Source organism: Macaca mulatta, chromosome 12, assembly GCF_049350105.2.
Source record: "Macaca mulatta isolate MMU2019108-1 chromosome 12, T2T-MMU8v2.0, whole genome shotgun sequence".
Classification (NCBI taxonomy): Eukaryota; Metazoa; Chordata; class Mammalia; order Primates; family Cercopithecidae; genus Macaca; species Macaca mulatta.
In genome coordinates, this window is record NC_133417.1 from 105,304,503 (window position 1) to 105,331,087 (window position 26,585).

Genomic DNA, 26,585 nt, shown 5'->3' on the forward strand with positions numbered 1-26,585 from the left:
GAGAGTAAAATGTCAGTTTTCTTTCTGATAAAAGCTCACTGGAAAATGTGGCTTTAGATCAGGGCCAGGATGGTTTGCTAATACTTTGCCCCTGCAGTAAGGAGACCCAGTGCAGGCAGAGTGGGACATTATGTCCCTTCTCTACCTCTGTCCTCCCCAACCAGGGGCAGGGCCTGCGCCCAAAGCTTATTGCATGGCCAAGAGCAGGTGGGAAGGTACCCTCTTTGCAGGCAAACAGAAGGATCCTATCAGAGTGGGGAGTGGGTTTATTCTTTCAAATGAACCAATGAGATAAGCCGCTCCTCCTTGGGGGAGGGGAAGCAGGTGGCAGGTGGTCAGCAATGTCCTCACAATATGGGATTTCCTCCAAATAAATAAAGTACTGTTATTTTGGCTTTCATCACCTTGTAATAAGCTCTTGTTTTGTTTCAAATGTATCTACCTGAAAAGAAGCACTCTTTCTTTTTTTACCGAAAGGACTAGCATGGTACATGACCCATTGAGTGGATGAGTAGAATTGTGTCCTTGAAGATGGATCTGTACTGAGGCCTGAGGCTTGATGCCATTGTATGACACTGCCCCCTCACCCCCAAAACTAGAGTTCCTCATCTGAATTCCCAATAGTAGGATAGAACAGAGCAGAACAGGGCTGTGTGTGTGTGTCTGTGAATTGCTTCTGGATCCATTGTGAAACTCCTTTTCTAGCTCCACTCACTATTCCCCACCCCCCCCCGCCCCACATGCCCACATCCCTACACAGATACACACACCTACATACACATTCACACTGTTCCTACCATTAAATTTTGCAATCTGTGGCACATTATAGAATGGACATAGGTCAAAGCATGTGGTCCTGAGAAATAAAGCAAGGAGAAACAAAGCTTGTTGCTTCTCTTGTAAGCACAAACCAACTTAGTGTCATGAGAGAAAGAGAGAAGAAAAAGGAGAAAGAAGGGAAAGGGACTCGGGGGAGGAGGAAGGATTGGAAGCCCTGGTCCCTGGATGAAGGACCTTGTTGAGATAATCTCCATCTTCACTCCCTCCTTCTTATCCTCCTAGGGCAGAATTCTAACATGACATTCTAGAAAATTAAAATCTATCCAATTAAAAAAATATCTGCAGGGAAAAAGATTTCAAAACTTCCCTCAGTAACTAAAATGATTAACTACAGGCTAAGAGAATATGTTTCTCCAAATCGTTAAGTCTTTCTTGTAGTTTAAAATGGTTTTCTTTCCATTGTGGAAGGCTCAGTTCATTACCATCCTTTGTCTGAAACAGGGATATTAAGTTGACTGCTAGATTTACAACTGAATAGGCCAATCCTTTGCCATCGTGCACCTGTTTCTGTGCATGCACTTTTCTACATCCTCTTCAGTTTTTCACATCCCACTTTAGTTGTGGGAACTAAATAAAAGGATCATTTGCTGGTTTCTGTGTGCTTCTGTGTATTTATCCCCAGTATTCAGCTTAAAAGAAAAACTGTAATGTTAATTCAGAATCAGTTCTTTACCTGTCCATTGTGATTTGTTCAGGGTATTAGGACATTTATATATAAGTCTTGAGGATATTGAAACCTTCTTAACCCAAAGGTGTGAATCCAGGGCCAGATGTGGTGGCTCACGCCTGTAATCCCAGCACTTCGGGAGACCAAGTCAGGAAGATCTTTGAGCCCAGGAGTTCAAGACCAGCCTGAGCAACATAACCAGACCTTGTCTCTACAAAAAATGAAAGAAAAAAAAAAGCTAGGCATGGTGGCATATACCTGTAATGCCAGCTCCGCGGGAGACTGAGGCAAGAGGATTGCTTGAGCCTGGGAAGTTGAGGCTGCAAGTAGCTGTGATGGAGCCACTGCACTCCAGCCTGGACAACAGAGACACACCTTGTCTTGAAAAAAGAAGAGTTGTGAATGCTGGAGTGCAGGAAATTTCTGGATTAAATATTAGTTTTGTTACCAATTTGGCTGCTGAGATAAAGGCAAACAACACTGGCTTAGAAACACAAAAGTCTGTTTTTCTCTCATTTCACAGTCTAGGCATACAGGCTGGTGGGGGAGCTGCACAGTCTTCCTGGCAGGTTGTCCTGTCATCCTTACTTTATGGCTTCCATTTCAAGTTCTTGTCACACTTCAGCTGGCAAGAAGGGGACAAAAGGAAGTAGGAAGCACACCCTTTCCTTTTAAAGGTACAACCCGGAAGTTTTGCTTATTACTTCCATTCACATTCCATTGGCCAGGACTTAGCTACATGAAGATACTTAATTGCAAGGGAGGATGGAAATTATGACCTTTAGATGGGTGACTGTGCACCCAGGTGGAAGGAAGTAATGGATTTGGGGGACAACAGTTTACTTTGCCTGTGGCTTTGTAGCACCAACCTGAGCAGTGTGTTTTGACCTGGAGTTCAGCTAGGGGACTAGCAAGCGAAGTAAAAAATACCTGAGGATATAAAGAAGGAGAAAATGTCGCTCTGCAGTAGAAGGTTGGTGTTGCAACTTTGTGGCTCTCAGGCCTCCAGTTCAATGATGAGATATACCTCTCCTCCTGCTGGAAAATAATTTGAAGCTTAACCGCCAAGAATATATTTTGCTACTGTACAATTGAATTAAAATAAATTTTCTAGATACAGTTTTCAGGCCAGAGAGGTTCAGTATAAAACCAAGATCACATGCATGATCACTGTGATTTTAGGCCACAGAAGCCATACTGCCATTGCCCCTTGATTCAGATCCTTCTATTAGTCTCAGTTATCGCTACATGTCTCTGAAAGGGGCAGTAATGTATATTTGAGGCCTTTAATGATGAAAATTAAACTTTTAAAATGCTAATGAATGGAAATTTAAAGTTTTTTTATAATTATACTACTGCTACCACCTCATTATAAAATCTGCATTACTTTAGCAATATCTTCCCTAGGAAAATGATCATAAAGAGACAGTTTGCTTATTATAGTGCAGTGCTATATCTGCTCTACTGGGGACTTGCATTTCTTATTTGTTTACTTGACTAGCCAAGCACTTTTTCCTGTTAGTGTCCATATTCATCTTCTTCAGTTGTAACCCTGGTTTTCCTCTCAACCTGACAAGACCAACCTGGATTTTGATAGTCATGCTGATTTTTATCTATTTAAACAGCTAGAAGCAAAATCAAATTTTGTTTCTGGCTTTTGTTATTGAGAAAAGTAATAAAAACCATGGCAGAATTAGATCAAGGACATTCATTATTTTAACTAGGACCAAGAAATAAATACATAGCTCTTCCTAAGAATTGGATTAATTTAAGTGTACAGAGGATATTAAAAATTACATTGAAAATATGTTTCATAGCTGGTCATTTGTTTGATATACAAATATTAGCATTTCTACTGTCTGTTGTAGAGAAAACAAAATAGTGAAGTCTCATTGGCTGAGTGCTTTAGTATGTACCTTTTCTGCATCAATTTCTGTGGTCAAAGCTTAAAGCCTTGGATCAGTCTCCAACTGCATGGCTGACACATACCAGAGGAAGGAAAATTGGGGAGGTTGTGGTGGAAGATCAACAACAGGCACTCACTTCAGTATTAATATTCCTGTTTGAATAAATCATGAATTCTCAGCAGGGGCAGTATTGCCCTCAAGGGTGTGAAAATTGTTCTTGGAGAGTGAAAAAAAATCAGATATTATGGCTGAGCTCAGAGTCAGAGGGAGATGTTACTATGGAAGAATGGTCAGAGAGATGGGACGCTGCAGGCTTTGAAGATGGGGGAAGGAGACATGAGCTAAAGAAGGTGGGTGGCCTCTAGAATCTAGAAAGGGCAAGGAAACAGATCCTCCTCTAGAGCTTCCAAAAAGGATCCTTGTCAGACTTCTGACTTACAAAACTGTAAAGTAATAAATTTATGTTATTTTAAGCCACTAAATGTGTGCTAATGTGTTACAGCAGCACTAGGAAACACGCTGTTTCCTCTCCTGTTTCTAAGAAGAATAGAATGAGCTATGTCACCGGTTTGTTGTAATTGCTAAATAAAATAATTCGTGAGAAGTACTTGGCATAGGGAACATAGTGATGTATCTCAGCCTTGCCAGTGTTCAGATGGGTAAGATTTCCCTCTGAGTGCCCTGTTCCCATGTTTAGGTTGCCAATGGACTTCTTTCTTTATGTCGGTGGCGACAGTCAAGTCTTGTACTGGCCTGGTCACTTTAAGGGGACTTTAAAGTCTTTCCTAGGATTCATCATTTATTGATTTTATATATCAACTCTCAGAAGATGTTTTTATTTCACTTGTTGCCAAGTTATGGGAAATTTATTCTAGTGCCATCCAGGTACCACCCACTCGTAGGTCCTTCCCCAAAGTAATTCTCCCTGTATTTTCTTTCTCCTTTCTGCCTGGACTGCAGGAATGTCTGAAGGCTTGTTGGGTGTCTGTGGAGAGGTAGGGGAGGGAAGCTCCCAGCAGGGAGCAGAGAAGCAGTTGCCAGTCATCCCGGTGAGTGCAGGGCAGTCCCAGGTGGGGTGGGCATTCTAGAGTGAGGCATTCCAGTTCAGAGATGACTGGTCTGGAAGAATAAACTCCGTGTATTGTTTTCTTATTTTTGTTTTGTCTTAATGGTTAAGAAAGTCTCTCTAAAAAGGAGAATCTTCACAATCTGACATTCATTGACGTCCTTCAGGTCAGTTAAGTCAGTTGGGTAGATCCTGGTGTAAGTGAATAAAGTGAAGGCCACAGGTTTTCCTCTATCTTTGCTGGGTCAGTCAGATTCCCAGAGAACTGCTTTTGCATTATCACAGGACAAGAAACCGACAGAACTGTATTCCTACTACCCAAGTGCTAATATTATGTGGGTTTACTTATGTTATCTTTTAATGCTCACAAAATCACTGTGAAATACATATTATTACTTCTGTTTCCCACTGAGGAAGGGGAGCATCATCACAACATCGCTATGAAATAGACAAATAGACAGCAATTACGCCTGTTTACAGCCAAAGACCATGGGGCTCAAGGAGGATGACAGCTGTACCCGCTTGGCTGGGACAGCAATACGACCACTGTGGGGCTGCCACTGGCTGGTTGCCTATGCAGGACTTCTCAGTTGAGGCCACGTTTCAAAGCCTGGTTTTCAGTCTTCAAAGTCTGTACATTGGACTCTGTCTGTGAACTCAGAGATGGTCAGACTCTACTATGATATACTCAGGCTAACAAAGTGTTAATATGGATAATGGATTAGCCAGAAACATTATGGCCTTATTCTTAGGGTATTTCTTTTTTTCTAAGGATCATGTTCTTCCTTTTTCTTTCTTCTTCACTGTGCCCCATTCACCTAGCTACTTCAGGGCCCAGCTTAAACCTGACATCCACCTGGAAGCTTTCCTTGACCCTCCTAATTTTTGTTGTTTGCCCTCATACCACCCCCAACTCAAAGTGGTCTAATAGAACTTTGTGCTTCCCCTAGAATAACTTGTATTGTATTGTTTTCTGTTCACTTGTCTGGTAACCCTCACTAAAATCAAAGTTCCTTGAGGCCAGGGATTGTACTTCATGTACTGTTCTAACTGGGACTCAGCACAAGCCTATATACATAGGAGATGCTCAATAAAATTTTCTTAAAAAGAATGGAAGACCTGTGTTTTAAGTCCTGGCCCTGCTACTTTCTAGTAGTGTGACTTTCATCAAGTTCCTTCTGTCCATACAGCCTCAGTTTCCTCATTTATAAAAAGGGAAATTTTGTTGAGATGCTAGGGAGTTCTTTTCAAACATGAACATACTGGGATTCTAATGCAACTCATTAGCTGTCCCAGAACCATAAATCAACAATCATATCTTGCAAAGTGCAAGTTAGGAGGATTGCCTGGACTTCTTGAACATGGATTAATTATTTCACCCTATCCACTTACATACATTAACAGTAAACACATTCATACCTATTTTGTGCTGATATTTCTATCCTTGATCCCAAGGGCTTACTTATCATAGAATATCCTCTTCATTTAGACTGATTGGCACACTCAAAAGGAGGCTTTTGAGCCTGAAAAAAATAAATTCTGCTTATGTCTGCTTTCTTATTCTTATATCCGTTTATTTTTTTTACCTAGAGAGAGTTAATGAAATCTTCTGTTATACTAAGTAAGAATTTCAAGTGAATATAATTAAATAAACTAGTATGTAAAAACAGCAGTATCAAATAAGAAAAAAGTGTGCAAATATTGATGATTATTGATGGACTTGAGTTGGTAATCGGTATAATACCATGACTGTGTGAAATATTTGATGTGAAAATAAAAGGAAAATGCAAACTAACATGCCAGCAGTAAAAATGTGCAGTATTAATTGTAAATAATCGCAGTAGCTCACATGTGATGTCTGCTCAGCTAACTCCTAAGTAATGGAGGAATCCATGTCACACTGCAAGATTGTATTGGAGGCTTACAGATTATAAGATGTTGTTTTCTGCATTCCTAAAGCTTATTACCATAGAAATCAAAATCTCACCATGTCTCAGGTACTTCTTGCTAGTAAATTAAACACATTTAAATGTTTTATTAATATATAGTATGTAATAAACCAAAGCAGTAATTTACTAAGACTTTCTATAGGTGCAATTAATTTTTCCAAAATTTGCTCAACATTTGCTGGTGACTGTCACTAATTGAAGACTCAAAAACAGACTAAACGCTTTTCAGAAATTACTTCTTAACCTTACTGCAAAGTCTTAATGTTATTGAAAAGATATACCTAAGAGGATAAAACATCAGTATTCTAAGTAAACTAACTACAGATAAATTTTAGTCTGTATTTCATTAAACATTTTCTTGCCCTATACAGAATTTCTTTTATCTTTGGGCAAAAACTGTGTTTAGCTTAGCTTATAGGCTAATTAATATTAAGTTGGATTTTTCCCCCAACTCTGTCTTTCTTCATTACTTTCATGCCTTCTTGCTTATTTTGCAATCATGATAATCTCTGACCTGCTTACTCAGCAAAGCCCACTTCCAGGTCAGGGCCATGACCTTGTGGGGACAGAACACAGTCTTTCAGCAACACACCAGGAAAACAGCAAAGACAAATTGATTTGTTGTTTCTGTGCACACAAGTTATTCTGTACTCAAATCATAGTCAATGAAAATGATCTGATGACTCAAAATCTTGATACAGAAGCCCAGATGAAAATCTATACTTTTCAAGAAAATAAGAGTATATCTTTATTTCATATAGAAAATAAATTATGTGGTTTGTTTGAGTGCAGTGTTTGCATTTGATTATAGATTACTTAAATTACTTTCTAAAAAGTGGATTGAAGAAGTTAGGAAAGGAATGCCCATATTTACATATTCTAGTATTGAAAGTAAATTCCAATTTTTATGCTACATATAGAGTAAATGGATGTGTAAATGAAAGTTCGACTCCTAAAAGTTACTGATCATGTTGATGATCAACTGAATCACATTATAAATTTGGCTATATTCTTTAAAAATGTTATTTATTTTCAGATTCGGATAAATGGTTCCTAATTGGTATGCTAGTGGTAAGAGTTGTAGTTTATAAACAGTGTAGTATTTTGTCTCATGGTTCTGATTTTTAAATTACTATACTTAATTTGGTATTTAAAACAGCATTATAAGAAATTAAGAAAGTTTTCGTTAAGAAAAAGTTGAGAAACCTGGCTTTAACTAATCTGCCCTAAAAAAAAAGTTGATGAATGGCAGGATTTGTAACAGAACAGAAACAGAAGTTGTTTCCGTGGAGCAGGAATCCCGAACTTCTCAGGGAGGCAGAGGTGTGAGAATCCAAAAACCCGAAAGAAGATGCATACTTGGTGAAGTTAAAAGGAAGAAGAAAAAAATACAGTGTCCAGGACAGTTCCTCACATGTGGTGGACAATACATAGTTCAGTTGACTAAATGAACTTAGACCATTCAGTCATATTTGGCATTGGTATAATTTAGTTCTGCTATAATGTACAAAAATGACACTGAGGTCATAAGAACGATGAGAGACTTAAGCTATTTGGGCATCTGCTCGAAGTCTTATTCATGTTTAAATGAAAATGGGGTCTCAGATACTAATTTGCCTCACTGCCATTTTCTCTCTAGGGAAGTAACGGAAATGAAGGGAACTGCTATGTTGGACCTAATTTTAACCAAGAAAAGATTGATTGATAAGATAAAAGTAGAAGGAACCTTTATCAATGTATTCGATAAATACATATTGAGTGTCTGCAGTGGGCCAGCACTTGGAGGATTGTGACCACGATGTTTAAGTTTTTGCGCTAAGGAGCAGATGGTGGATATGGCAGACATGTATTACATACTTCAGGGGAACTCCCAGATAGTGCAGAGAAGAAGAAGATACGGTTCTGTAGCCTAAGACTCTAAAAGAGAAGATAACTGAAGAGATGGGAAGCCCACCTCTACAATCAAATTAGGGCTCTTTCTTGGTACTCCTGAAGCTCCTCAAACAGTACTTGGCACATAGCTGATACCCAGTAAGTTTTACATACGCATATGTAAAATGTGTGTGCATATGTAAAAAATGAAAGAATAAACAATGAAATTGTGATAATATAATCATGATTATGTTTCCAAATTATCAAAGATAATGTACACATTCTGTCTCACACACACACGTACTCCAAGTCTAACAGTCCATAAGTGTTTGAATGATTAGAATTAGAGATTTGATAGTTCTAAAAAAAAAAGAGAGAGAGAGAGAGTTATGGCCGAAAGGGCATGTTCAAATTAACTCATGATATAAAAGAACATTTATTTATTCATTTTATTTATTTATATTTTGAGACGGAGTCTCGCACTGTCACCCAGGCTGGAGTGGAGTGGTGTAATATCAGCTCACTGCAACCTCAGTCTCCTGGATTCAGGCAGTTTTCCTGCCTTAGCCTCCGAGTAGCTGGGATTACAGGTGTGCACCACCATGCCTGACGAATTTTTGTATTTTTAGTAGAGACAGGGTTGAGACTCATTATGATCAGTGTATACCATGATGTGATTGTCAAGAAAATGCAATCTTAAGCTACATTAAAAAAATGAATAAAACCACTGAGTATATATATGTATCACAGGGTGGGAAGAATAAAGTTCTCAAGTTCTGACAAGACAAAATGTCTTATCCACAAATTTGTTTAGGAATGTATTATATAAAGTTCTTTCCAACATTGACATCCTTCAATTCAATGAACAATTCTGTACTAGGATAGAGGAAAGCATATGTAAGATGAATCTGGGAGTTTTGGAAGAGTGACCAGATGAAGGAGTGTCTGAAGGCAAAGCTAGCACATTCATGGAAGGCAGTTGATTCCATCTTAGCCAAGGGTTTAGTCACAAGTAGACTTGTACAGGAAAAGCTCTTTTAGGAGGCATGGATCCCCATTGTAGAATATGTTTGAGCAAGGTCTGGAGGGCTATTTAATGAGGATGTTGACTGGGGGATTAACTTATAGCTCAGGTGTATGTATGAAGACTCCAGACTGTGTCAAATGAGGAATAAGTGCACTCTCAAGAATAAAGTTCTCAAGATCTGCCAAGACAAAATGTCTTACCTACAAATTAATTTAGGAATGTATAAATTCCCTTATACGTAGAGTCCCAGGACTCCAGTAGAGTAAACAGTTACTGGATGTTGAGTTCAGTGTTGAAGCTTCACCAGCTTGCAGATTGTGGGTACATTAGGACCAGGAGATGCTTCTCGTGAAAGTTGGGTTGAGTTACAAACCAAACCAAACATGAAAAATCTGTTAGAAGGTATTTGTTTGTGTCGTCCAAGAGCTTCTTTAGATTTTGCTTTGAATGGTAAGTCATACCATGTTTTCTAACAAAGCCGTAGATTTGAGGCATTTCTGGCCCTACCTGCAGAAAGAAAGGCTCTTTCCATGACATCTCAGACTCCCAGGCATAAAAACCCAAAGGAAATAATTGACTTCTGAGAGTGTACCTTGTAGGTATCAACTGGACTTGACTTGGCTTCAATTTTTGCTTCAAGCTTTCAGACAACACATAACTAAGACAGAATGAGACCACTCTAGATGCCTCATGGTAAACTCAGGGGAAGAGACTGCAAAAACAACGTTGTTTCTCCCTTTGGAATTCTGGAGTTACAAGGCAGAGGTGCCCCATCTTCCCGAACTGTAAGTGAATTCCCTTTCCATCATTCTCATTCAGTGGCCAGCCAGCTTCTGCTTGAACAGATTCAGTGACAGGAGTCTCACTACCTCCCAGGACAGCTTCACCTGCCCTTTAATGACACCAAATGTAACAGGAATAAAGGGAAAGGAACATAAGGAGATAGTAAGTTAAGGAATGGGTGAGAAAGAATGTGGCAGGTGGCCCGGGAAAGGGTATTCCATGGTGATTTGTCCTTAGTGGGAAGTGGAGAGCAAAATTTAAAGCACTGAGGAAATGTTGTTCCTCCCATTGATAATTTTCCTTCCCCCTTTGGCATTTTTGCCAAGCCGGCTTTACGTCTATGATTCTAAGTTTTGTGAGTACTAAGATGTTGCAACTGGAATGAACCCTCTAAATAATTTTTAAGCTACATATTCCTTTTATTTGTATTGAACCAAAACAATGGCACCAGACTAGTGGAATGAGGACCAGCTTGGGAGTTAGTTTGAGAGGTTTCAGTCTTAGCCTTGCTATTGACTAGCCCTGGGACCTGGGCCTTAACATATAAGCCTTAGTTCCCTCATCTCTAAAATGGAGATAATAATACCTACATGCAGGTACGTTGTGAGGCCTCAGTGAAACAGAATCATTCAGTGTGGTGCCTGAAGCGGGTTTTGTTTGGTTTGTTCACTGTTGTATCCCCAGCACCTAGGATGGTACCTGGCTCAGAGCAGGTGCCCACTAAGTGCTAAAATGAACACTGAATGAATGAATGACTGTGGTCAGTAAATGACAGCTATTGCTAAAGGCATGGCAGAGCTGTCAGACCGAAGAAGTCTTTGTAAAGCAAGAGGCTGATTATTCGGAGGCTTGAAGGAGAACGCTTTGCCGTACGCTAAATTAATTTTTCCCCACTATACAGCATGGCTTTAAGATTCTTCAGAAACTGACTAGGTTGGTCTGATGGTAGTGGGTTATCAGAACTTATTAACATTAGTGTCACTAAAGTTGGCGTTTAATCCCCCTGTGCTAAATTTGACTGCCAGAAAAAAAAAAGAAGAAGAAGAAAACTGACTAATACTGTGACCATTAGAGTCTTTCCTCAATCCTAACCCTATGTTCTCTATGAGACATCTAGCGTGGTCTCGTTCTGTCTAGTCAAGTATCATTCGAAAGCTTGGAACGAAAAATGAAACCAAGACTTAAAGACTGGCTGGTAGCCATTCAGAAATAGATACAAATGTAGATTAAGTTTTGACGACATTTTCCCTTTCTACTACCTCCTCACATTTTTAAGAGAACATTTAGTAAAACAAACAAGAGTGTCTTTTCAGTATCTGGTTATCTCTTTTTCCAGGCTGAGTAGTTTGGTAAGTTATATAATATTTGGTGTTACTCATCTCACAGGATGTAAAATCAGGTAAAAATAAAACCAAATGGAATCTTAAATACAGTTTGAGTTACTTTCCTAGAGGTAAGTATGACTCACCTATATAGTTTTATTTGTTTTGGAGCCCTTTAATATTTGTCAGATTAAGGCATATATTTTTACAAAACTAAAAGTACAGAAAGTCAGCTTGCACCAATTGGAAGTTATTTTAAAAGATCCTGTTTTCAATTCAGCATTTCAAGAATAACAGAGAAAATGCATAAGGGTCTAGATTCAGAACCATGTAACCAAAAATGACAGTGGGGTGGGAGGGAGAATTGGGCTGGGATAGGATGAGAAGGAACTTTCCCATTTACTAAAAGAATAATGAAACAAGGATATTACCTCTAGCTGCATTACGAACAGAACAAACGTAAACCACACCACATAGACACCTCCTCCAAATACTGCCTTCTAATGTCATCTCATTGCTTACTGCCTGCTAATCTTATCTCCCTGCAGGAGCCAATCTGAAAATTACACTGCATCATAGTTAACTAAACACATTGCATCTAGCAGAGACAAATCGTGGACTCCCAGTAAATATTTATTAATTGACTTATGTGTGCTAAGCAGGTAGGTTTTCTTTCTGGCTTTACACATTAGTCACTGTTTCTGCAAGCGAAGTTTCACTTTCGCTCTTCCTCATACCTGCAGTGCCATTCCCATCATTGCCAGTATTGCCTCAAAGTAGTGCAAAAGAGCACTCCCTCTCTGAAGCCCTCTTTGATTAAGCTCACCTAAACTAAAGCCATCTCATTCCTCCAGAAGCCACTTTATGTACATGGTTATAATCATTTCAGAATGATTTGTTTACTATTTTGTTAAACATTCTTATTTCTCTTGGTTTTAATACCCCCATGCATGACAATATACACCCCCACCAAGAATGGACATTGAGTCTCAGTTCTCATAGGGATACACGCACACAGACACCCTCTACATGTAGGGTCTGGCCCAGGGGAAGCACACTCAAAGGACATGTTCCACAGTTAGATAATAAAATTGTTAGCATTAGTAAAATAAAACAGACATTCCTAATTATTTGTCTCTACAAATCAGCCAAGAATGGGTATAAATGGAATCAAAGCTGTGAGAGATGTGTCTACTTTGATCACCAAACAGGTGATCAAAACCTAATACATTTACACCTCAAAATTGGTGTTAGGTAGATCGAATAACTACCAAAGTCTTCCAAAGGTAAATAATATGTAGTATTATATTTAGCTGAGAGGACTGTGCATTATTTGAGCCACTGTATTAAAAGTTTTGATTCATTCAATCTTTAGAAAAATGATTTGGAAGAGATTAAACTATGTATTGCTAATGCTTGTACACCATTGGAAGCATCTGGTACTTTCTGAACTTCCCGCAGCATGAGTTGAGCCATAGGGCAGGCCAGAGCTCCGTGCAAAGTGGAGAGGATGAGTATCTGCTCTCCAGCCTTTTATGCTACAAACTAAGTGTGGCCAAGGCAGACCATAAGATAGTTTATGAAGGGTCCGTTAAGTGCATGTAGGTGCCAACAGCAATGAAAATCCTATCTATGCTGGAGTTACATGGGTATATAGGAGTGAGGCTAATGGTTAAATGTGTTTAGCATTGGGTGAAAATGAATTTTTTTTTCATACTCCATAGAAAAGGTGAATTTCAGTCTTTCGTTTTTGGACAAAAGTGTTGGCTTTGATGGAGAGGAACTAGAGAGCTATAGTCTAGGGACTTTTTCCTGGGTATAAGCCTCTACATTAAGAAGAAATAAAATCAGTAAAAGATGCTGGGCAAGTTACCAGGTTAAAGGGGATACATGGGGCCCAATAAGGAAGATATAGAGGGTTTGGGTGCTCATGATTAGACCTTGACTCTGATAATGACTAAAAGATACTGCAAGGTTGGAGGTATGCTGGGAGGAAGAGCAGAGTGGATCGGAAGGTGTGTGAAGTGATATGGCTAAAACAATATTGGACAATACTGGTTTTTTTGTTTTTTGAGATAGGGTCTCACTGTGTCACCCAGGCTGGAGTGCCAGTGGCATGATCACAGCTCACTGTAGCCTCGACCTCCTGGGCTCAAGTGATCCTCCCACTTCAGCTTCCCTAGTAGCTGGGACTACAGGCACATGCAACCACGCCTGGCTAATTTTAGTATTTTTAGTAGAGATAGGGTTTCACCACGTTGCCCAGGCTGCTCTCGAACTCCTGAACTCAAGGGATCCACCCACCTCAACCTCCCAAAGTGCTGGGATTACAAGCGTGAGTGACCGTGCCCAGCCTGACAATGCTGGTTTTAAAAGGGTGGCATTTAAAGTGATAACTTAGTATGAGGGGTTAAAAACTGGAGAAAAATTATTAAAAATTCATTGCAAGCAAGACAAGAAGAATAAAAATGAGAGGACATTTATTCCTTTCTTTCCATGTGTCTTCACTGAACATTTAGCTTGTCAAAGGCATTGTATTTGGAACTTTGGAAGAGAGAAAGGCAAAGTAGAATTTGTCAGAAGCAGTCTTTTTAAAAGGAAGGATTTTTTTTGTAATATATTAAATCTGTTAAAGTCTTGTATACTTGAAGCACTTTAAAAGTATTTATTAATTTCCCATTACAACATCTTTCAGGTGACAAATTTCTGTTTTGTATTACAGCTAGAAATTGAAAGTTCACTAAGATAGTAAATATGACCCCCTAGAATCTTGAGCGTATACTAAATGATCAAAATGAGTTTTTATTATCTGTGACTGCATTAGAATAAACTAAAGGGAATTAAAATCATACGAATTCTTTCTTTTATTCATGTTGATACAATTACTTGAAGTCATGTATGGAAAGAGGTTTAGTAATTTTTAGATTGTTCCCTTATTAGCTCCAAGGCTTTATTTGAACTTTGCTCTTTCTATGTTATGACTGTTTATTGTCCTCTGAAGACAAGTACCTTAAGCTGTGAATTTGGTCACGAAAGCACTGAGCACAGCTGATAGCTACAAGGCAGGAAACCGTGACCTGACATGGGTTTCCGATCCACTCTATGGGGAAGTGATATTGTAGTAATGGATTTGCTTCTGCCAGTGCAGCTGTTTTAAAAGCATGGAAAACAAATGACCCTGTGGACACAGACAGAGCCCTGAGAGTTCATATTCCCTTCACAGGGCTGCAGTCAGGCCCCTAGCCTCGGGCTGCCACCCTCTCCTCTCTCGAGTCACCCCACCTCTCCCATCAGGTGACAGTGTGAGTTGGAAAAGGGACGGGTGTAGCCACACCAGGACAATTTGTGGTCAGAAGGTCAGGTTTCAAGGGCCGGCTCCGTTACTGGCTGGATGCGTGTTGGTAACCTCATAATCCTTAGATTCTCACCTGTAAAATGAGGACAGTGGGAAAACCACCACATGAGCTATGAGGGAATCTATTTATATTGTTTTATAGCACTTCTATAGCACTTGCTGTGTGCCAGGCACTGTTGTAATCACTTTACAAACGTGAACTCATTTCATCCTTCTTACCACCCTATGCCGTAGTTACTATTATTATCCCCATTTTACTGATGAGGAAACACGGCCTAGATCAAGGTACTTGCCCAAATCCCAAAACTAGTAAGAGGCTGAGCTGGGATTCAATCTTGGTGAATTGTAATTGCTTGTTTTTGGTCATAAGCACGTAAGAAATAATCTGTATTGCAGAAAATAGGCAGTGTTTACTCTTTGAGAATATTTAAGGGCCCAAGAAGCTGTGCTTGGTGACAGAGGCACAGGGCTGGTGGTAGCAACTTTCTAGGCCAGCTGCCTGCGTGTGGTCAGCTAGATGGGCTCTGATGGTGGGGCCTGATCCAAGAGGGAAGTGAGCCTTTCTAAGAACATGTAGAATGTATGTGTCAGATTTCTAAAACTCAAACAAGTGAACAGGTAACATATATAGGACTAATGTGTGTATAGATGGAGCAGGTCTGACAGGTAAGAAACCCTTCTCCGCTGTGCCAACAAATGTACTCTACCACATGCGTCTCACCCTGGCTTTTTGCTGTTAAACTGAATAAACATCAGGCAAGAACTTCACTTCCTTGTGTGAACACATGCCCCTTAATAAAATGTATACCCCTGGACATGGTTTGTACATTTTCCATTTAATGCAAAATTAGCTAACAGATGTTTTCAATTAGGTGTAGAACCAGGAACTGGTTTCAGGGTGCAGTGCTAGAATGTGTACTAATTGATTGATATGCCTGTCCTGGTGTCTCCCGGAAGATAAGAAGCCCTTAGCAGACAATCGTGCCCAGAAACTGACCTTTGGAATGATGACTGCAGTCCTAGCCTAAACCTTCTCAGCCTCAGGGGCAGTCAGTGTAAAGGTTGCAAGTTCAGTCTTAGAGCTATACCTTCCCTAAGATAAGAATGATGAAGAGTTGGCATTCACTAACAGGAGCCTGAAGGCAAAAACACTGGGCAGTTTCACAAAAAGGGAACAAGCAGTCTTTCTGAAGGTGAGTCTTCCTGTTGATCAGGTGGCCAAGGCCACCAGCCCACTGCTGATTACTCAGACACGCCCAAGATCCTGCTACTACCCTGGTTTCTGCCTCCACATTCGTCACTACTGAGATGACTTACTGGTCACGGTAAAAGCAAGTTGATAAAGGTGGCCAGTGGGGGAACAGAGCTTATCTGCCTCCTGAGAAAGCCAGTCGCTGGAAACTGGACTGAGAGCCCTGATTTGGAGCACGAGGAAACCTTAAAAAGTGAGTTGAGGTTACATTTTCTGGGAAGCCGTAAGAAGAGCAGTAATGGGGTGGGAAAGGGGGCTGGCTGCCTGGGGACGCTTTCCAGCTGGAAGTCTAAGCCCTGCCTTCGCTCCCCAGTATTTCTTTCCCACCAAGTGCCAGTGTGTTTAAGGCGGTACATCATATACTGTTTTGTTCAGCTAGTGCCAGTAACATTTCAAGGAACTAGGAAGAACCTGACTTTCTCTGCCACTTAGAGAAAATTATTAAATGTTTACTAGGAGAGTTCTGACTCAATGAATTAGGATACTGTGAGTTCGTTGGAACAGAGGTTTTTGAAACCAGAATGTGCTGTGAAGAGATGATGGGTTCCTTTTCCGCATTTTTATTCCATGACAACCGAGCCAGCTTCCCAGAGTTAGCTATAAACACAGAGCTTTTGTTTGCCAGGTTTAGTTAGGGGTTCTCTTTGCCGGTCCGGAGTTATATTGCAGAACCATAATCCATGTTTTCTTTGGACATGAATATGCAGTGTTGTCCTTATAAAGATGCCATTAAAAGTTTAAAAAGCATACAGCCCCATCCCCAGTCCCACTAACGGCAAGCGTGCCTTGCATACTTTTGCACCCGACTCTCTGGGATGGGACTTTTGAGCTGGACAGACCACAGCCCCAGTGTTGCTGTGCCCAGAACCTTGAGCCAGCTGAATTCCAACTCTAATTCTTTTAGTTCTCAATGTCATTTCCTTCCCCACTTCCTTGCCTGGCATTCTCCTGTGTTTGTGTGTACATATCTGTCTTCATCATTGATCTGTAAGCTCCTTTGGGGCCAAGAGCTCTGGAGCCAGGAGATGTAAGTTCAAATCTTAGGTCAACCAGGTACTGAATAACTCTGTGACTTAGTGAGTAGCTTACCTCTCTGTGCTCACGTTTATTTTTCTACAAAATGGTGATAACAAAAATAGAAGTATACACTGCTTAGGGCGATTCTGAGAATAAAAGGAGTTAATACATGGAACGTGCTTAGAGCAGTGCTGGGTATACGGTAAGGGTTCAGTAAGTGTAGCTTTAACCACTGCCAGCATTCCCCACAGACCCTGGCGCATTGTCGGTGTTTAATGAATGTTTGTCAAATTATAAGAAAAAACATTGCCCTTTCTGTAGGAATTGCCCATAGCTGAAGAGATGGGGAAAGGAAAGAAAGAAAGGGAACACATGATATTTCTTTTTCAACATTGGGGAGTTTGTGGTAAAGTACTTGGGGCTCTGGAGTATAAAGAACTATGTTTGATCTTTTGTCCAAACCCCTCTGGGATTTGGGATTTGCCAGCGGGCGGTTGCGGGGATGGGGGAGCAAAGCAGTGTGCTCTGCAGAGAGAGAACCAATTACAGTGTGCTTGAAGAGGGTGGCATTTATTCTGCTGAACCTCTTCTCTGCTTCACATAACGTTGGCCACTTCACCTTTCCTGAGACATCTCTGAGGATGGGCATATTTTAAAGACTTGAGCTTACATCATCGCATCTTAAAAGAACGGAGTATAATTGAGTTGCTGATACAAGTAGGTACTTGCACCAGGTCCAGGTCGCCCACATCTCTATGGAAACACATGTTTGCTTTAAAGCCCAGCAATCAGAAGCAGATCCTTATAGGAGCCAGCGTTGGGTCACTTTTAGAAAAAAGCCATTTATTTATATTCTCAAGTCAGCAGAGACCTATGAAATGAAATAATTTCAAATTAAATAGAAAAACCATGCCGTAGGTGAATGCTAATAAAGCCTGCCATGCGTCCTCCTCCCTCTGTGCTTGCACTGCCTTAGATCTGCCGCATTTATTTTAGCTGTCCTTTGCTCTTTTGTGCCCATTTGCATTCTGCTGCTGTGGGGAGGTGGTTTGGCACTTTATGCAAAAATGGTTAATCTTCATTCATAAGCATTTGCCAGTACTGAAATGGAAAATTCAAAGCTGGGACTGCCATGAAGTGCGCTTTGTGTTCCTCTCTGCCGTGTACGTGCAGCATATACAACAGTGTGCGCCACACAGATGACGCTGCCTGCCTTACGAGCACTCAGCACTCGGGGCTGTTGAGTGAAGATGTTCTCCCATGAAGGTCTCAAACTTGCATCAGCACACCTTGCCCTAGATCTGTTCAAGTGATATTCTAAGAGATTGGAAGCTTTTATCTGCCTCTGAAAGCAGGCCTTTTCACATCAGTATTGACTGTTAATGACCTGTTTAAATAAAACATTCAATTTTCTTTCTTCCCCCCACAAAGAACTTAGTAGGCAGTGACATTTCTAAACCAAAGGCTAACCCTGCTTTTCAAAAAAGGCCAAGCCAGAGCTTTTAAATGTGAAATTTTTTCTGACATTTGCCCTTAAAATGTTTTTCAGTGAAGTTGTTCTAACAGTGGGTTGAGTACATTGAAATGTCTTTGAATGAAAATGCAACCTTGAGTTTTTTTCTTCAAATTAAACAAAAAATACCAGTCTAAGTATCTTCATATGAAATTCATATTTCAGTCACCACTGTGTTTCATTTTTTGTGTTTCTCAGTCCTAATAATTAAAGCGACTTTCCTTTGAGGAACAAGAACTTTTATTAAACTATGGAAATTAAACCACAGAAACAAAGAGCAAAAACACTTGAAATATAAGAGACCTCAGTTGTTACCATGCCAGATAAGGAGTAGCAAAGGATGGAGGGAAAAGAAGGAGGGGGCAAAATGGGCGAGAAATTAGGCAATTGAACAGTTAGGCAACAGAAAACATACCTACTACTAAATTTAGACCAAATCTCAGTTTCGTAGAAGGAACAGTTTCCCTCTTTAGCTGGCATGCAAGTGCCGCTGATTGTGCTTAGGGCACTGGATGGTTAGTCTCTCGTTTAAAAGTGACCTGTACAGAGAAATAGCCTACTACTGTACATCATTGGAGACGGTGCCCACGCCTTTGTAAGTGTTTCCATCAACTCCTAGTGCCCGTATAGACCTGTAGTACATGAGAGCCAAAAGAGACCACAACCTGGAGGCCTGAGACCCTCGTGCCACACTGTGGCCCATCAGGAGGAATGGTGCCCTTTATAGACAGATGTGAAGTCCTTCCAGCTCTCCCTCGTGCCACACTGTGGCCCATCAGGAGGAATGGTGCCCTTTATAGACAGATGTGAAGTCCTTCCAGCTCTCCCTGTTGAAACTTACCTGTCCTGTTTCCCATCCTCTCAGAGCACTGCTCTCTGCTAAGGGCCCATTGATGGCAGTAGGAGAATGAAATAAATTAATCTGTGATAGTGCACCTTCTTCCAGAGGTAATAACATGCCTTCAACTAAGTAGAAATGCGTATGTCTCTTAAGAAGCTCATACTCAGAGATACTGTTGGATGCTGTTTTGCCTGAGAGACTTTTGCTGCTTCTCAAATCACATGGCATAATTGACTTCCTACACACAAGATCAGTGCTGATTCTTCCCCTCTGAGCAGCCGTGAGAAAATGTCTTAGGATCTACATGATCATAGTGATGCAGGATTTTCAATAGCATTGTCTAGGCTATACCAAAGTCAGGTACACAGACACTTTAATTACTCTAACTTAATAATTTAAGTTAGTAATTCAATTAGTTACACCTTTAGACCCCAGAATGTCAAGAGCCAGTTAGTAATTCAATTAGTTACACCTTTAGACCCCAGAATGTCACAGAGCCACTGGCAGCATCACAGCTTACAAGAAACAATTTGTTGGCTGAGGGCCCACTAACTGCAACTTCACCTGAGGTAGGAAGCTGCAGGAAAACAGCCTTTTTCTGGTGGGGGTGTTGTGGCGAATGGAGTCTCACTCTGTCACCCAGACTGGAGTGCAGTGACGTGATCTCAGCTCACTGCAACTTCCGCCCCACCTCCCGGGTTCAAGCAATTCTCCTGTCTCAGCCCCTCCCCCCCCACCTTACCCCCCAAGTACCTGGGACTACAAGCACACGCCATCACGCCCAGCTAATTTTTGTATTTTTAGGAGAGACGAGGTTTTGTCATACTGGTCAGGCTGGTCTCGAACTCTTGACCTCAGGTGATCCACCCACCTCAGCCTCCCAAAGTGCTGGGATTACAGGAGTAAGCCATCGCGCCCAGCCAAAAATAGCCATTTCTTTAAAACAAGTTAATTTATGCCCATTCCTGTGTGAGTGGAGTGATTTCGCGCTGCAGTTTGTGCGTCCTGCACATGCACAAGGCATTATCGTGACAGGCCTGAGAAGGCAGGTCCCGGAGAACAGTTTTATTCCCCTGGCGGAGTTCTTACTGTATTTCATAGACAGTGAGCCTCGTGACTCATTTATGATGGTTTTGAGGTGTGTTAGCCCAATGGCCATGGGCTTGCTGAGTTGGACTGCCTTAGGTTTGAGTCCTGGCCCTGCCACTTACTATGGGACCTTGAGTAGTTACTAGATCTCTTTAAAAGTGCTTCAGTTTCCACGTATGTAAAAATAGGGATAATCTTTTTTTTTTTTTTGAGACGAAGTCTTTCTCGTGTCCCCCAGTCTGGAGTGCAGTGGCACGATCTTGGCTCACTGCAACCTCCACCTCCTGGGTTCAAGCAATTCTCCTGCCTCGGCCTCCCGAGTAGCTGGGATTACAGGTGTGTACCACCACACACAGCTAATTTTTTGTATTTTAAGTAGAGATGGGGTTTCACCATGTTGGCCAGTCTGGTCTCGAACTCCTGACCTCAGGTGATCCGCCCGCCTCAGCCTCCCAAAGTGCTGGGATTACAGGCATGAGCCACTGCGCCCGGCAAATATGGGGATAATCTTAATTTCTATTTGTAGAGTTGTGATGGTAAAATGAAAAAAAAAAATGTATGTCAAGCACTTAGCAGAGTGTCTGGTACGTTATAAGTTCTCCAGAAGTGTGCTAATTATTATTAATAACGTATTTGTGAAAAGATTATTCCTTAACAACATAATTTGGAGGAAACTCATCTTCTCCTTATCTCTCTAGGCTTCCATGAGAATCTGTTTCTTGTGTGTAATATTTGGGATTAAGGAAGAGGCTCTTTCTTTATGTTCCAGGATGGAGACACTAGTGGTTCTCACGGTTTTGCTAGTGCATGGCTTGTTAAGCACTGATTGCTGTGCTGCCCCTGCCCTCCAGAGCTTCTCTTTCTGTCTGGTGAGGAGCAGAGTATTTGCATTTTTAACAAGTTCCCAGGTGATGCTGATGCTACTCATCTGGGAACCACACTTTAAGAACCTCTGCTCTGGGACAGTACTTTCCAATAGAAATATAACATAAGCCACACATGCAATCGTACATTTTCTAGCAGTCACATTGAAAAAGTGAAAAGAAGTGGACGAAATTAATTTTAATATTGTATTTTGTTTAATCCAATCTATCAAATACTACCATTTCAACATATAATCAATATAAAAAGTATTAATGAGACAGCTTATATTCCTTTTTTAGTACTCAGTCTTTGAAATTCGGCCTCTATTAAACCCTTCCAGCACATTTCACTTTAGACTAGCCACATTCAAATCTGGCTTTGCATGAAAATGACCTGGGAGTAGCTGTTTTTCATCACAACTTCCCTACACCAACTGACCTTGGGGCCCAGAAATCTCACTTTTTCAGAGCTCCCTGGTTAAATCTTTTGATCAGCTGGAAACTCAACTTGCTCCAATCTCTACCAACTTGGTCATTTTCCCTCTCTAAGCGATATGTCATGACATTTGGCATTTACCCACTCCAGCTTACATTATGATAATTTATGAAATACCCTATTAACGGCCCCAAATATGCAGTATGATTATTATGTTTTTATAACTCATGGGAAATTTTGCGTTAATAACCTTGAAAATTTTGTTAAAATCATTACTTAAAATGTTTTCTTATGTATTTCCTATGGTTTCTTAAATCCAGTTCAAGGAAAGTGATGTAATACCCGAGAACAGGAAAGTAAACCTAAGAGTATTAATGGGTTTCAGAGAAACAAAAGTGAAACTTTATTACTGCCTATACAATCAAACAGGAGGGAGAAAGGAGACAAGCAAGTCAGAAAGCGATTTAATAGCTCAGTACGTTGATAGAACTTTCCATGTTTTATGTGATTGCATTAGAAACATAAATATGTATTTTTAAAACTTTACAGAGGGTCATACATATTAAACTTTGTTAAATTGTATCAGTTGGAAATACTGAGACAAACATATTTGCCAGAATTTCTATTATTTGGGTTTATTTTTTATAAAAAAATGTTTATCTTTGTTCTAAGCTAATAGATTTTCTGGCTACTGTTAATGCATATTCTGTAAGATTTTTGCTCAGTGATCAGTTCAATATACTTTTGTGTTTGAAGTGATTTGTGGTAACCGTATTTGTGGTTCCTAAATTTTATCCTAGAAAAGTATATACAGATGATGTATTAAAATGGTGAAAATCTTTTCTTTATGACTAATATGTTTCCCTAATAAGTTTTAACAATTTCCTTGATCCCTATTTTTCTTTAAGACATACGTAAAAATTAGATGATTGTATCTATATATGTTTGTAATGGTATTCCTGAAATCTAAATTGCAATTTTAGGGAAAAAAGTTTTAAAAAATGTCTAAGTTGTTGAAATGTTGCACCAATATCAGGACTTACATTTCTGAGTATCTTAATTTTGTATTGATTCATTGGTATGTACAGAACTTGTATCCATGGACTTGAATAGCCCTCAGTAATTGGCCTGTTCCAATAACAATTTCAAATGATAATAACGAGGAGAAACCAGGTTCTTCTCAAGAAGTCAAAGATCCCTGTACCTTTCTTATAGATTTAAAAGCTCTTGTGGTCGATGCATGTTAAGGTATGAGTATTCGGTCATGTTTGGCAGTGATACACTACCAAGCATGATGACCAAGATGTTAGGGAGAAGGTCTATTGTGCCCAGACACCTGTTACTCACTGTAGGTCCTAAAAATCACAGCATTAGAGGCTTCTTGGGCTTACCTAGATGTCTGCACCTTGGAGGACTGAGGCTTCATGTTGCTAAACTCTGGGCCTGTCATGTGAAATGAGGTGAAAATATATTGAAAAGTTCCTTGACTACTTTAAACAATTAAGATTCAGATGAAATTGAGCTGACTGGGCAGATATAGTTCATAGCAGAGAAGAGAATCTCAAAATAGGGACACAGCCCAGTTTCATTTTCACAGCAGGGAGGGTCAGCTCAGTAAAGGTAATGAGCACATGATGTTATGCAGGGGCAAGGTGGGCTTCCGGACATTCTGGAAGGACTAGTGCCAGTGGGAGGGTGCAGACACTCAACAAGGACCTTCAGGACACACTGAGAATAACCTTGCCTCTCCCACAGTTTCCCTAGTGTTTGTGCTTAGCAGTAGAACCCAACTTGACTATCTGGTCACTTAAACTTATAATTATTTAAGGCAAACCAAATTTATGGTCTGTTTAGATTAAAACCTTTTAACTAGTTTCCTATTGCCTCTTGTTACGCACCAGCTGGCAGAAAGCTGTGATATTAGAAACAGTAAGATGTTATTTTACTGTGATGTGGAGAGTGTATTGGAACCCACATGGAAGGTAGAGTCTGTAGAAGCAGCCTTCCACATGGGAAAAATAATTGAGAGTAAAATGGACAAGGAATGGGTCCCTATAATTATTTTTATCTTATCTTCCCATCTGAAAAACTTAAAATAGCCCCATTCTACCCTCACGGCCAGCATTTTCCTTCCACAAAAAAATAAAATTATGATTTGAATAAAATTGTAATTAATCTTACTAGCATCAGTCTCAAAGAAGAGTCTTCCTTGAGTTAGACTTTGAGGTCAAAGAGAAAAAGAATTGCCAAGGAAGTTGTGAGTGTGTGTGCGTGTATGTTTTCTTATGAATATAGCTTACGATCCATTGTCACTATGTCTTCAGATCTCATGAATTTTCTGTCTTCAATGGAATTCCTCCCTTATTCCCCTGTGGATTATAACATTTCAGCTTTAGAAAATGCTGCATATCCAAAACCTAGACATCAAAGCCCAAATGCAAAACAAAGCAAAAGCTTCTATTAGATTTCACATATCTGTAATGGCAAAATTAGATGTGTCCAGAAGAATCAGCTGATCTGGTCTATTGAAAGGCATTGTGGCTCACAGATTCATTCTTAATGGCACCAAATTCAGCTGTCACCATTCAGTTCTTCATAGTTCTTAGGTATACCTCTCTCCTCCCCCCCACCCCCCCATATACACATTCTTATACTATCACACACTGAAAAATTCATATATATATAGTGTATGTTTACATAATACCAAAACTTTCATTTGAATAAGAAAGTCAGCCATCCAGAAGTCTTCCAATATAAAGCTTGCAGACCATCTTGCAGGCTTGTAATGACCAACGAAAGGCTTCACTTTCCATCCATGGCTTGTAAACAGAAGCACCTAATTTTTTGTTCTTGTACTTCACACATCATTCATGTTCACTGTTAGAAATAATCAGAAAAGAATCCTTTATTTACAAGTGAGTAACTTTCAGGGGCAGGAATAAGTGAAAATAAAATTCAAGTGTTATTTGCCAACTATTAGGTTGGTGCAAAAGTATTTGTGACCTTAGCCATTACTTTCTTTTTTTTTTTTTTTCCATACTATAGTTTTTATTATGGACAAAAACCCGAATACGTAAAGGAAATAGGAAGTCTTCAGATACCACAAAATGACTTCTTTTTTTGTTTGTTTGTTTGTTTGTTTGTTTTCTTTTTTTCTTTTTCTTTTTTATTACACTTTAAGTTCTAGGGTACATGTGCACAACGTGCAGGTTTGTTACACATGTATGCATGTGTCATGTTGGTGTGCTGCACCCATTAACTCATCATTTACATTAGGTATATCTCCTAATGCTATCCCTCTCTGCTCCACCCACCCCACAACAGGCCCCAGTGTGTGATGTTCCCCTTCCTGTGTCCAAGTGTTCTCATTGTTCAGTTCCCACCTATGAGTGAGAACATGCGGTGTTTGGTTTTCTGTTCTTGTGATAGTTTGCTGAGAGTGATGGTTTCCAGCTGCGTCCATGTCCCTACAGAGGACATGAACTCATCCTTTTTTATGGCTGCATAGTATTCCATGGTGTGTATGTACCACATTTTCTTAATCCAGTCTGTCATTGACAGACATTTGGGTTGGTTCCAAGTCTTTGCTATTGTGAATAGTGCCGCAATAAACATACGTGTGCATGTGTCTTTATAGCAGCATGATTTATAATCCTTTGGGTATATACCCAGTAATAGCATGGCTGGGTCAAATGGTATTTCTAGTTCTAGATCCCTGAGGAATCGCCACACTGTCTTCCACAATGGTTGAACTAGTTTACAGTCCCACCAACAGTGTCAAAGTGTTCCTCTTTCTCCACATCCTCTCCAGCACCTGTTGTTTCCTGACTTTTTAATGATGGCCATTCTAACTGGTGTGAGATGATATCTCATTGTGGTTTTGATTTGCATTTTTCTGATGGCTAGTGGTGATGAGCGTTTTTTCATGTATCTGTTGGCTGCATAAATATCTTCTTTTGGAAGTGTCTGTTCATATCCTTTGCCCACTTTTTGATGGGGTCGTTTGTTTTTTTCTTGTAAATTTGTTTGAGTTCTTTGTAGGTTCTGGATATTAGCCCTTTGTCAGATGAGTCAATTGCAAAAATTTTCTCCCATTCTGTAGGTTGTCTGCTCACTCTGATGGTAGTTTCTTTTGCTGTGCAGAAGCTCTTTAGTTTAATGAGATCCCATTTGTCAATTTTGGCTTTTGTTGCCATTGCTTTTTGTGTTTTAGACATGACGTCCTTGCCCATGCCTATGTCCTGAATGGTATTGCCTAGGTTTTCTTCTAGGGTTTTTATGGTTTTAGGTCTCACATTTAAGTCTCTCTTCCATCTTGAATTAATTTTTGTATAAGGTGTAAGGAAGGGATCCAGTTTCAGCTCTCTACTTGTAGCTAGCCAGTTTTCCCAGCATCATTTATTAAATAGGGAATCCTTTCCCCATTTCTTGTTTTTGTCAGGTTTGTCAAAGATCAGATGGTTGTAGATGTGTGGTATTATTTCTGAGGGCTCTGTTCTGTTCCATTGGTCTGTATCTCTGTTTTGGTACCAGTACCATGCTGTTTTGGTTACTGTAGCCTTGTAGTATAGTTTGAAGTCAGGTAGCATGATGCCTCCAGCTTTGTTCTTTTGGCTTAGAACTGTCTTGGTGATGGGTTAGCCATTACTTTCAATGGCAAAAATCACAATTACTTTTGCACCAACTGATTCTCCTATATGCCAAGTCAAGGGATATAGAACTTACCATTTGTAGGGTGTTTCAATAGACTGGGCACTTTTGTGGAGCATTTGGGAAAGTGCTGCTT

General features: G+C 40.1%; 1 protein-coding gene across 31 annotated transcripts in view; it reads left to right on the plus strand.

Moving 5' to 3' along the window:
- The window catches only part of SPATS2L (spermatogenesis associated serine rich 2 like), a 171,875-nt gene that overhangs the window by 53,335 nt on the left and 91,955 nt on the right, over positions 1-26,585 (plus strand). For 10 of the 31 annotated variants that reach the window (XM_077956284.1, XM_077956282.1, XM_077956293.1 and 7 more), the window contains one exon: positions 9,969-10,113. In XM_077956284.1, the coding sequence (XP_077812410.1) occupies positions 10,019-10,113 (95 nt within the window). In that variant the 5' untranslated portion in view covers positions 9,969-10,018. 31 annotated transcript variants of the gene reach the window in all.